Source organism: Impatiens glandulifera, chromosome 7, assembly GCF_907164915.1.
Source record: "Impatiens glandulifera chromosome 7, dImpGla2.1, whole genome shotgun sequence".
In the NCBI taxonomy this organism is placed as follows: domain Eukaryota; kingdom Viridiplantae; phylum Streptophyta; class Magnoliopsida; order Ericales; family Balsaminaceae; genus Impatiens; species Impatiens glandulifera.
The window spans coordinates 38,250,360-38,263,383 of NC_061868.1; the positions used below are offsets into that span (position 1 = coordinate 38,250,360).

Below are 13,024 nucleotides of genomic sequence, written 5' to 3' on the forward strand. Positions count from 1 at the left end.
TTACTTCTTAAAGAAACTAAGAAAAAAACCGGAAATGTTGTCCTATGTGCCCACCGAATGGTAGTCTCTACTACAAATCGTTTATTAACAATATATATTACTCACTTCAACTTAAGACGTTTTAATATAAGAAGTTATAACGACACTCATTTCAACTTAAGACGTGTTAATTGAGAATCGAACCGACCATTGTTCTATTAAGAACCTGGGACATAAAACATTTTTTGTTATTGTTTTGTAATGTTATTCTTCCAATAAGTTTTAACAGTCCATAAATCTTCATATATTTTTGGAGGACTAATAAATTTAGTTTATACAGTGGTTATAAAATAACTGTAACTCTAGTTAATCTATATATATTATTTTAAAAATTAAACATATTTACTATTAGTAGTCATTTTTTTAATAAGAATAGATCAATAAGACAATGACATAAATGTCCCATATTTTTTAAAAGAAGATGTTAGATAAACCTAAATCAATTTTTCGAACAGAACCGAAAGATATTTTTTGCAAAATTTTCGACTCAATCACTTGTTTTGCTCTCTGATGAATGCATCCCTGTTGTAATGGAATGGACATTTTTGTTTTGTTTTGGTATTTTTGATAGCTTACTATCTGTACATTAAAAATAATAAAATTGGCATCAAGAAATAATACATAAAAAAGAAAGCATGCTTACCTATATTTACATTAAAGTGAATAGGTAAATGACATAATATCACACAAAGCATAACAAAACAACTGTCTATAAGAACATCCAATAACACGTAATAATATCATATGAAAAAAACATATAGAATTCACTAATAACAGAAAATAGACCTCGTTATATCCTATCATCCTCAGCATCCTGCATAGATGTTTGAAAAATTAATTTGAAGAATTAAGCTAAGGCTGTTGTAAAATGCAAACTATTCACTTACCAAACTGTCTATCTTGTCAAAATCATCATCATCATCATCGTCGTCGTCCTCAAAATTGTCTTCACCATCTGCAATTACGAAAATATAATCAACCGAACATAAGTTGAAGCGTATTTTGTTATACAACAAACTAAACCCACCTGCAGCATCATCAATATCACCCAAAAGAAATGAATCCAAGTCCTCATCAGCTGTGGATGAAGTTGATCTTAAACTTTTCTGATTCACAGCTGTTCCTCCTCCAGATTTATCACCCTCTTCAATTGTATCACTTTTCTCAACTCTTTGAGCTTCGGCTTCCTTCGCTTGAATCTCCTCATTGTACTCCTTCTCGTACCTGATTTTAGCAATAAGGATGAACAATCAAAGTACTTAAGAGAGTTAAAATGAATGTTGTAAATTGAATCCCAGTTACTTACGGAGACACATGACTGCTCACAAGGGTGAAATATATCCTCCAGAATCTTCCATCTTTCATATGACGAGGGCATAATTCATATCTTAGTCTCGAAATTTCCTAGAAATAATGTAACAGTTCAGAGTTCAAATCCATATCCTCTGCTTTTGTTCATTTGTCATTTTGAAGCATGTAATCTAGAAATAAACTTTCTAAAGTTAGATTACCTTGACAGTGGTGAGAACAAGAGATGCATGTTTCTGCTGCCAATCTGTTAGATCTTGCCTCACATTTGATAATGTTGGCACATCAGAAACTACGGAATCATCTATAAATCAAATGAAACAAGTTAAATAAGAGTTTATGAATTGATCCAATCATCCAAAGCTACTTCATGCTTAATAATACTAATAATTCAGATGATGTAATAGAATATTCGAATTCCAGACAGAATCTCAAACAAAATTGAACCACAACAACTTTGGAACAAGGAAGAATCTGAAGTAAGAGTTTATGAACTGATCCAATCATCCAAAGCTACTTCATGCTTAATAATAATACTAATAATTCAGATGATGTAATAGAATATTCAAATTCCAGACCGAATCTCAAACAAAATTGAACCTGGATTCCTTAAGAGTTCGAATCTGATGTAAGGATGAATTCTAACTATTTCAAGATCCACTAAATTTGAAAATGAAGTATGATTACCATGAATAGGAAAATTCTGAAACGTTGTGACCGTAAATCCTCGTGCGAACTGTCTGAGATCGTCAGTGATGCCGAATTTCTCAAGATCTAGAGGAATTGGATCATCGGAGAAAGGAGATGATGCATTGAGAAGAGTAATGGAAGGGATCTGATCAGTAAGGGACTTAATGCGGTGGTCAGCAACAGCTTTTGCCTCGGCGGCGAACTCCTTGGATCGTTTCGCCGTCTCGGAGACGATATCGGCGATTCTAGTGGATGTAGTAAGGGTTTGAGTCCTTTTCGCGGCTTCTTCAGCCAGATTCTTTGCTTTCTGCCATATGTCCATTTGATTGAATCAATTCAATTACAGTATTGGAGGATTGAATTGAATTTCCTCCGATATCGGATGATCTATTAGTGCGTGTGTGTGAGTGTGTGAGAGAGAGTATTTGCTGTACTCTCGTCTCTTTGCAATACTTTTTCAATCCATCATAATCAAATTCTTTATGATCTTGACATGTAATAAATTAAACAATTCTGAAATAACTATTTTTTTTAATAAGGAATTTTATTTTATTAATGATTACAAACAAGTAAGTTAATTGAAATAATATAAAAAATCAGTAAAAACAAAGAAAGTAAAAAAAAAAAAGACAAAAATGTAAAAAGGAAAATCCAGATTAGGTGAATATATAAAGGCGTCAGCATCCAATAAATTTTGAATAGTTGTTGTAAATAAACAGAAGTAAATAGGCCTGCACGATTTTACTAAATAAGTCAATGAAAGAATTAAGCGTATAAAATACTCTAGACAAAAACTATAAATGCAAATAAATTTTACACTATCCAACACACTAAAAAGCAATTAGAAAAAAAGAAAACTCATCTACATGTTATTATAAGTTTATATAGAATTACTTATTATTAAAAATTGGTCAACATATCATCTAAATAAATAGAATTATAAGAGTTGAACCTACCATCTCAAGATAAGAGAGTTAAATCATTTAATTGACTAGATTATTTTTTTTATTTAAATATTATAAACATTAAAATTTTATTTACTTGATTTATAAATTTTAATTATTTTAAATAACTAAAGTCTAAATAATTAAAATTAAAGTCAATTCAATAATTATTGGGAATAAGTATTGATGTGATTAAATCTTAATTAATTAAAATATTGACCAAGAAAAATAAATAAAATAATTTGAAATAAAGAGTATCGATTTTATCTCAAATTAATTTTAAGAGGTAAAAAATATTAAAATTAATAATTTAAGATAAATGGTGTATCCATTTTATCCCAAATTAATTATTTATAAAATTTTAAAAATAAAAAAAAAATAAATAGACAAAATGTTTTGTCTATTTAAAATATGTTTTAGGTAAAAAATAAAGTCAAATAGATAAAAAAAAAATCAATTTCAAACAAGCCCTAACACTCGAATGAAGCGTAATCTGCTACAGTCGAAATCGGAAAAATTCAGTGCAACAGACTCTACATCCATCGGATGAGCGCTCAGGCTTCATCCGACGACTAATAAATGACTGCGGAGGCCCGCTGCAATGAAGGAGAAGAACTATCGCGCATCACTGGATCAACTAACGCGTGCTTCGACGTTGTTAGCCTAGATGCTGACGGAACACCTAGATGCAACGGAGCGCTGACAGAATGCAAACGGAACGCCCAGGCGTTCGCATTTTAGCTCGAAATGACGTCGTTTCTGCTCTAGTTTGTCTTCTTCCGCGCGACGAACAACCATCATCATCGGCCATTTTTTTTTTATTTTTCAAAAGTGGAACTCGACCGACACTCAATAAAAACGGCTGATTCGAAAGCTGAAATGATTACCTTAACACAGTGATCATTTCACCTACAATCATAGGCTTCATCATCGCATATACCAATTAAATAGATGAAGAATAGGCAAGTCATTAATGTTGTATTGTCTGAAATTCGATCTACTTGATTGATCAACCGACCTTGTGAGGCTATAAATATCTCCCTCTTGGCAAACTGAAGGCAATGATCACAATCCCGAGCTCTCAATCAATCCCATACCAAATTCGCCATTAAAATTTTCAAGTTTTTCTTGAAAACGTTGAAACTTTGTATGCTGTAAAGCTCGGGTTTAAGCATTTGCGAAGTTCCTAAAAGAGTTTAGGAGTGTTTTCCAACTCACAATAAGTTTCTAATCATTATGTAATTCGATTTAGGATTCAAATTGAATTTTTTACATTTCAGTTTGACCAGTTTTATATATTGCTTGATTATTCAATTTTTTGATTGAAAATCGATCATAAGATCATTACAAGCTTCATGTCAAAGTTAAACTAAATCAATCAATCTAAATCAAAAGTACCCAAATTTGATTTTGAAAATATTCGAAATCGGGTTTATGTTATTGAGTTAGAGTTATAACTCAAAAACAGCGAACAAAAAACCTTTCTAACACGTTTCTAAGGATGTTAAGAGTATATTCAGACCATTTCTAAACAAGCCCGATCATATTTGATCAAAAACTAATTTTTTTTATAAAAATGAAAATTTCAGTTCTTGAATTAGTTAAAATAAACAGTCAATATTAATGTTTTGGTTTCATTTGGTTCTATGAGGTATAAGGAAACTATTGACAAGCTCCTTACACTTCATTAAACCTTAAAATTCAAAAACACGTTTTTTGCCTTAAAACTGTTTGATTTGAATGGAACATTATCTCGATCGAATGATGCATTGGGATAATGTTATAAATGACCTTTGGGACTATATGAAGCTCTCCATGCATTTGGATCGAAGGATTAAGGCTCCAATCAAAATTATCAAACATGTAGTTTGATGTTCTTGACGTCCGTCTGAGGGATCGACCTGGGTTCCATTCAAGTCGAGACCCGACTGATGATTCATAGTCAATGACCGAGAGCTAGAGCTTCCTACACTTCGATCGAAAGCTCTTTGCACTTGGCCAAGGATTCCTAGCCTAGGACCGAGAGTTTCCCACACCCAACCGAGAGCTTTCCGCACCTCAACCTCCGCACCCGACTGAGGATTCCTAGCCCAGGACTGAGAGCTCTCCGTATCCGACTGAGAGGTCTCGATCTAGGACTAAGGGGTTTTAGCCCTCGACTGAGAGGACCGATCGTAAGGCCGTTTGTTTGGGGATTTTTAATTTCATTTTTTTAATTAGAAGCCCTAAATTTTTTTCTAAAAATCTCTCTCTCTATATATAATTAGAATATTTTCACAAAAAATATTTTGATAAGAGTTTGTTTGGGATTTATTTCTAAATTCTAATGCATTAAACTAATATTTTTTAGGTGCTTTACTCAACAATTGTCGACGTCAATTGTAGGTATCAACATGTAAATATTATTTTTCAATGCAAGAAAAACATGTGCATGTCTAGGACTTGAAAAATAATTGGTTAAATAAAACGTAATAAAACTAATTTTTTAAAACCAAGATTTTATGAAATAGAGAACGTATTTAACGGGTACTAATGATATAGTGCGAAATTTCTTTCTCGAGTATCACCAAACACCGAACTTAAAATAATATCTGGTCAAATATATGTTTGTATGGTATATGATCATCTGCTCTCAACTATTTACTGCTTCCCATGTTCCCTCACATGGAGTGTGCAAAACAGTCATTTAAAAAAATATTGTTTTGTCCCTTCTTGTGAGAGGAAGACAACAGTTGATAGCAGGCAACTCCAAGTGCGTTTGTATACATTTACAAAACATTTTTTTTTATTAATTTTTAGATTAAAAATTAATTGACGACTCTTTCATCAAAATGTATAATCTTCCTAATTAATTTGAAATATAATTTCTTTTAATCAAATTATAATTTGATTAAATCTTAAAATATTATTTAAATTTTATCACAAAAATTAATTATTATTGTAATTAATTCAAAATGTCAATATATATTTTTTGTGTGAATCTCTTAAAATATTATTTTTATTAAAATATTATTGACACTTAAAATGTTAAAATTTATTGAACTTCAACTTTTTTGTGACAAAATTTTTCCGGGCTATAAATACAAAATTATTATATACTAATGTGTCTAAGCCCAATGGATTTGGTGGCTGCTCTGATCATCATGATCAATCTTATGTCGATCATTATCTTCATCATAATATTTTTTTTCTTTGTTTAGAATTTATTTCGGAGTAATTATAACGACCCTTTAATATTGTTTATTTGAATCCATGACAAAGGCTTTATAATTTTTATTTTCTTTTCAAAAATATGTTTTGACATAAGTTTAGGCTTACAAATACTCTCTTATTTTGCTTTTTTCTCATTTTTATTTATGTCATATGTTAAAGATATGTAAAGAAGATGATGTATATATTTTTTAAACATCAATTCCTAATTATTTTGGAAATTGATAGTTAATATGATTAATTTGTTTTCGAAATAAAATTATAATATCAACACAAGTAAACATAGACAAATGAAGAAATTTGATGAGTGAACCAGAATTCTAAGCTAAATAGATCAGGATTTACTTTCACAAGTTTTATATATTATTATTTTTATTTTATTTGTGAACCAAATTTATTTTCAAATATCACATGATTTTTCACAATCATAATTCCTTTTAAAACAATGTCTTATTGGATTTTTTTTTCTTTCATTTACTTATATTAAATAAATCGTGACTACATATGAAAATGAGATGCTGGGTTGAAGTGGCCAACAACAATTTCATTATTGGAGTCTTTTGCATAATAAACCATGAAAAACTTGTTATTTTACATGTGGCACCCTATAAGCAGATTAATTATAAATAAGGATATCACTGAAAAGATCTCAAAACTAAGCTGTTTCAACTAAATAATAAAGTGGCAACTTTATCAAGTACAATTTTCCTATTCTCGCGCCTATCATATACATATTCTTGTTCAAAACTTAAAATTAAATGCTTTTCTGGGTGATTTGGTTATTTCATTTCGGTTTCAGAGTTCGGAATTGTTCGGAATCGTAGAAGGTACTTGACCAACCAAAATTTTATAATGTTTTTGTATAATATATATTTAATCGTTTAACTTAATTAGAAAACAAAATGTAATAAAATAATTTGAAAATAATTATTTTTTTTAATGAGATTAATAATTTAAATTTGTATATATGTATTTTCTTTATAATTGTTAAAATTAAGGATAATTTTGAATAAATAAGTAATAAATAATATATATTTTAATAAGTTAAAAATTCTAATTTATATATATATATATTTATAATACATTTTATTTAAAATAATATTTAAATATTTACTAAATAATTATCTTTCAAAAGCTTTTTAGCTCCCTCACCTTAGAAGGATAGTATGAAGGAAGACGGTTAAAATCTCGAGTCGACTGTTAAAATCTTACGATTTTACAATTTCACATAAAGTTAGCGAGTCTGATTTTAAATAAATTCTTACGATTTTAAATTTACGATAATAAGATTTTACGTGTTTATAAATAATTTCGATTTTACGATTTTTTTAATACTTTACGTTTAAAAAACAAATTTATATTTAAATTAAAAATAAAGTTATTATTTATTCAAATAAATTAATTAATATAATTAATTTCGTAAGTATAATTATTTTATATTGTTATTTATTATTATTATTATTTAATTAATTTTATATTTTAATATATAATTTTTTAAACCGGTGGTTAAGTATAAAATAATTAATTATATATATAAATAATAATATATAACTATTATTTTTTAAATTAAACTATTACGACTTCAAGTAAATTCTAAATTTTACGAGTTTCCAACTGGACAACGACTTTACGTAAATTCTCGATTTTGACTGTATTCATTACAACGTTGTGATATTGAGGCAAGAATTTTCTTATTTTTCATTTGAAAGCCCATTTTGTTTAATGGGCCGAAGAGCCATTTTACCTTAAAATAAAAAACATAAGCACATCTCAAAACCAAAGTCCAGTGATCCTCTCATGAGATGTGGAGAATGCTCACTACATATATTAATAATATTTTAAAAGAGGAATGATAGGAAAAGAATGATGAACGTGCGTGTCACTTAAAAAAAAAATAAGATGTGAGGAGAGAAAAAAAAATAAATTTATTAATTTTTGAGATTGACAAATAATTCTCTCCCATACTCCTTTCTCATTTTAGAATAAATTTTTGTAAGATAATGATTAATAGTTCTTACTTAATTATTTGATACATTCTCTTAAGTTTGTAAACATACAAAATTTGACATTTTAAGCTTAATAAATTGTTACATAAGATATTCTTTCCATTTTCAAATACTTCTTTTATTATTTATAACAGTTATAATTTGTACAATTTTTTTTTATAGATTCTTCCATGTAATTGCAATTTTCACAACAATTAAATAGATAAATAAAATAAGTTTAACCAGACCTCGATCATCTCAAATCTCAATAGGTTACCATTCTCACATCTCTTAATTTAATATTTCTTTCCCTCTTGGGAGTCTTGAATATATACGTGCATGTGAAGATGAGTGTACGGAAAAAAGTAATAAAATATATTTCTAACTGAAAAAACAATTAATGAACCCTCTTCTCAATAAACAATTCAATAATTGTTTACGATTACCACTACAAACAAGCATGCAACCTTTTGGATTTAACCTAATTAAATGATATTTTCTAGAGAGAGAGTAGTTCAAGAAATCTTGATCCTTGAGATCGAGGACCCCATTTGACTACACGAATTGCATGTTCATAAGACAAAAAGAAAAGCCCAAAAGAGTAAATCGACGAACTTAATTAACATAGAACAAAGCAAAATCATAGGATTTTACTCCTAAATGTCGGCCATTAATAAATACATAACAACACATCTCCTCATTTTCCTGCATATATAAATAAATACAGATACATATCTAAACATAACTTTTTGATTATATAAAAATAAGAAATCATTTTTCAAAATTCCAAAAAGTTTGTTCTGTATTAACTAATTAACTACCTTCTAAAAAAACCTTAATTAAATCTAAAGCTAGCTAGCTAGTTATATATATATATATATGATGATAAGTAGGGTTGGGAGATGATATTGCATGTTTAATTAATGAAACTGGTCGGCCGGTCGGTCGGTCGGTCCCAGTCTTCCTTATTTTTGTGGGTTGCAAACAATATTTGCAGGTTTCATGGACTAACCGGCAGTCCTTTGTTGTGAATAGGGCGTCGTCTGGTGACTCGAGAATAGTCCATCGTGAAAATGTCCGACGACGACGAGGTTGTGTCGTTTTCTCTCTCTACCCAGTCTTTCCATGTCTCAACTCTCACTCTAGCTTTCTCAATCTTCATGTGATCCATAGATTTTCCTGTCAGTCCATCTATATATATATAATTCAATTCCTTATATATTTAATTGAGATATTAAACATGTTAAACTAAAAAAAGGCTTTATGGGTTTGATTAGAAATTGTAAGAGATTTGTAAGGAAATGGAATTATTTGTGATTGAATGTGGATATCGTTTGAAAATGAGTAGTTAACATTTGATGGAGCTAGAGACTTAGGATTCTGTTATGTATGAGGTCATGGTATAGTTAGGTCAAAATGAATCTCATTTAGTTATATAATGAAATGCATCTATATTTTTTTAATTAGGAAATTATCATGATGACCACAGTTTTGGCTATTGAATCTTGTTTTTTTTTTAATAAGATTCTTATTTGGGAATTCTATTGAGCAAGATAGGTTGAAAATCCAATTGAATAACATCAAATCGAAACTTGGTTCTTACAAATATGGAAGGAGTTAGAAATTAGAGTTAAAGATGTATAATTGAATTTAATGTACACAATAATTCAATATAAAATATATGCAATTTATCTTATTAACTTCTTAGACAACTAATACAATGTTATTATTATTTTTTAAAAGTTTTGGATAAATAAACGTCTGGTTGTTAATTAATAAAGTTGTTTAGTCGTTTATGTCACTATTATAGCCCATAGATAGATCCGTCTGCACTGCACTTAAGAGAAATCTATAGACTTTCACAATGTAAATTAATTAGAACTAACCCTACATAATAACTCAAATGTAAATGTTTTATGTTTGATTCTCACTAAAAACGTGATGACTAATTTTGATATATATAACACCACCATTTTAAAAGTGACAACTTCAACATATATGAGTTCTTACTATAACCTGAAACATTACTCACCAATAATATGGCCAATTAATAATGTGTTTAAAAAAAATACATTTGGCAATTAATTCGACGGTGAAGGTCTCATGACTTGTATTGATTTTCGCTCCATTGCGAATCAATGAAATTTATCTTTCAAATTGAAAAATGATGATGAGATATTATATAGGAATCCAAAAGTTATATAGGAAGTAAGAGATAAAAGAAAACCTAGCTACCCTTCTACTTCTAACCAGTAGAACAATTCATTGATGGCCCCCCTTCATGTTTCCATGGAGACCTTTTCAATATTTGTGATGTTTTGTCATGGTTTTCACTAGTTGGGAACTTATGGTAAGCATTTGGATAGTAACTTGATTTCATTCGTTTTTCTTGGATATTTTTTTTTTCACTTTTTGTTTGAGGAAAATGTTTATATATTAATATATATGCTTAAAACAAACAAACTAGCTATTCCCTAGCTAGCTAGCTATCTGTATATGGTACCTTTTATAAGTTGTTTCCTTCCTTCATGGTATGAGTCTGACTGCATCTGTTGATCAGCTTCAATATTACTAGGTTTGATCTAATCAACATGATATGAATATGTCAGCTATAATCAATTATAACTCGAAAATCATATGAATACTATTATATGCAGTGTGTACATACTTTTGTTGTCATCTGCTCCATAAACCTGAGCTTTCTCGGCAGTTGATGACCAGGAGCTGCATTCCACATAAAAAATAGGGTAAAATTATAAATATATAATTAAAGATCAAACAAGGGAGCACGAAAGAAAACCCTAATCAAGAAAGGTACCAGCGGCTGCATCTTGAGGGAAAGTATTTTGGAATGGAATTTGTAGAGAAGAACAGGGTTTGAGCATGGATAAAGAAAGTATAATAGTAATGATGACGACGAATAACAGAAGCTCCATTTTCATTAAATTCTTCTTCTTCTTCAACAACTATATATATTATATATCTGCTCCGGCCCTCTTCTCTCTCTAGTTCTTGAAGCGGTTAATAGATAGCAGGTATAGAGAGAGAGGATAAAGATAGGTTAAAGACTTGCTTTTTTGGGGGGTCTCAGCAGTCTGATGAGCTGACACAATTATGTGTATGTTGTCACCTACTGATCGATAAAGTAGGGCCAACTAGCTCTGTTTGTTCTTGGTTTCCTTAATTTACAATTTCATGTTTCTAGACACATTTCTATCACTTCCTACACATGATGCATCCTCCCAATTTTCTATTTCTTCTATATTCCTTTTGTTTTTTTTCTTCTTTAATTTACATATTGGGGTTATAAACATTAATACAAACTTCATACATATTTCTTGAATCATCGATGAAATTTTTTCTTTAATTGATTTTTTGTTGTTACATATTGTGGCTATAAACATTAATACAAACTTCATATACTTTTAATAAACTATTGTTACATATTGTATATACTCATTTTTGTTCCTTAAATTTTAAGTTATTTTAATAAAAAAAATATGAAACATCATTTCAATTCTCCATGGTCCATTAAATCATTCAATTTATAAACTAAAACACTAAAATACTTTTTTATTTAAAATTATTAATTTTATTTACTTATATATATCAATATTTTTTAAGTCACTTTACATTAAAAAAAATAAAACAATATTTTCACCTCTTCAAAATCATCGCTAACTATCATTTTTTTCTTTAAAGTTATTCAAATAACCCTTACCGAACATGCCTAACAAAGAATTACTTAAAAGAAAGAGATCACGATTCACAAGGCTTAAGGCTTGGGTATTATCGGGTCCTATCAGGGTCGACAATAACACAATAGGTAAAACCTCCAATGCAGCGGTTTAGGTCCTATAAAAATATATATAAAAAAATACCTTAAAAGGTTTGAGTCTAATAACTTAAAAAAATATATTATATTATTTAACAAACTAAACTACCTAAGTTAATTATAATATAAAATTATTAATTTTTATAATATAATATAATATAAAAAATAACAAGTTAAATAAAAAAATAAGAACAATATATATTTTTAGAGGCCCAATTTCGGGTGACAGTCCCGGATCCTATTCAACTTTTATTTATAACTTTATTTTTTTTTTTAAACAATATAATGCTAAATTTAATAAAAATAATATAATTTATTTGATTAATTATCTTATTTATATACTTTGTGGGTTAGGTGAAGTGTTTAAACCTTCAGAGAAACATGTTTTTTGAATTTTTAATTGAGCGACTTTTTTTATGGCATGGTATTATACTAATGCATAACTCTAAAACATGACCTCACTCTATTATTAAAACAAGCGTGTATATATATATATATATTGTTAGAATTTTTAATTTAAATCTTTATTTCTTAAATCTATAATTTTAATGTTTTATGTTGATAAATTAAGATAAACGGTAATTGCGGAAATATACCCGAATCTTTAAATGAATAACGGTTCATTAAGTCGTTTTTTGTTATTTTCGGATCTTTTTTTGATCTTGGATCTTCTTGAACAAAATATGGACCTGAATCGATAGCTTTCTTGAGTGTTCTTAAGAGATGAACATACCTATATCTTTTGTCTGATGAGAGAAACATAATAGGTAGACTATCTATATGGGTTGGGGACCTAGCCCTAATATACTCATTTATGCTTCGGTCAATCAACGAAATAATAAATGATATTTCTACTTCACACAAATATGTCCTCATATTTATTATAGATATCTAAATAAGCCCATAACCTTTATACTTTAATAAATCACTTTAATCGGAATTTAATCTTTATTATGATAATACAATTATTAAATAATATATATGTATCCAAATATTAAAAATAATTCCAACAA

At 28.7% G+C, this 13,024-nt stretch overlaps 1 protein-coding gene across 1 annotated transcript; it reads right to left on the reverse strand.

Annotated features, from left to right (window-relative positions):
- Positions 1-661: 661 nt before the first annotated feature.
- Positions 662-2,506, reverse strand: LOC124945521 (aspartic acid-rich protein-like). The gene is made up of 6 exons (XM_047485972.1): positions 2,035-2,506; positions 1,551-1,651; positions 1,346-1,443; positions 1,067-1,263; positions 927-994; positions 662-853 (listed from the first exon to the last, which is right to left on the reverse strand). The coding sequence occupies exons 1-6, from the start codon at positions 2,357-2,359 to the stop codon at positions 830-832; spliced, it is 813 nt and encodes a 270-aa protein (XP_047341928.1). The 5' UTR covers positions 2,360-2,506; the 3' UTR covers positions 662-829.
- Between the last annotated feature and the right edge of the window lie 10,518 nt (positions 2,507-13,024).

Excerpts from the sequence above, each read along its gene's own strand:
- LOC124945521 (XM_047485972.1), bottom strand. The coding sequence starts at position 2,359 with ATGGACATATGGCAGAAAGCAAAGAATCTGGCTGAAGAAGCCGCGAAA. Across the intron at positions 1,652-2,034 it reads TCAGAATTTTCCTATTCATG|ATGATTCCGTAGTTTCTGAT; the intron begins GTAATCATACTT and ends TTTGATTTATAG. Across the intron at positions 995-1,066 it reads TGATATTGATGATGCTGCAG|ATGGTGAAGACAATTTTGAG; the intron begins GTGGGTTTAGTT and ends TCGTAATTGCAG.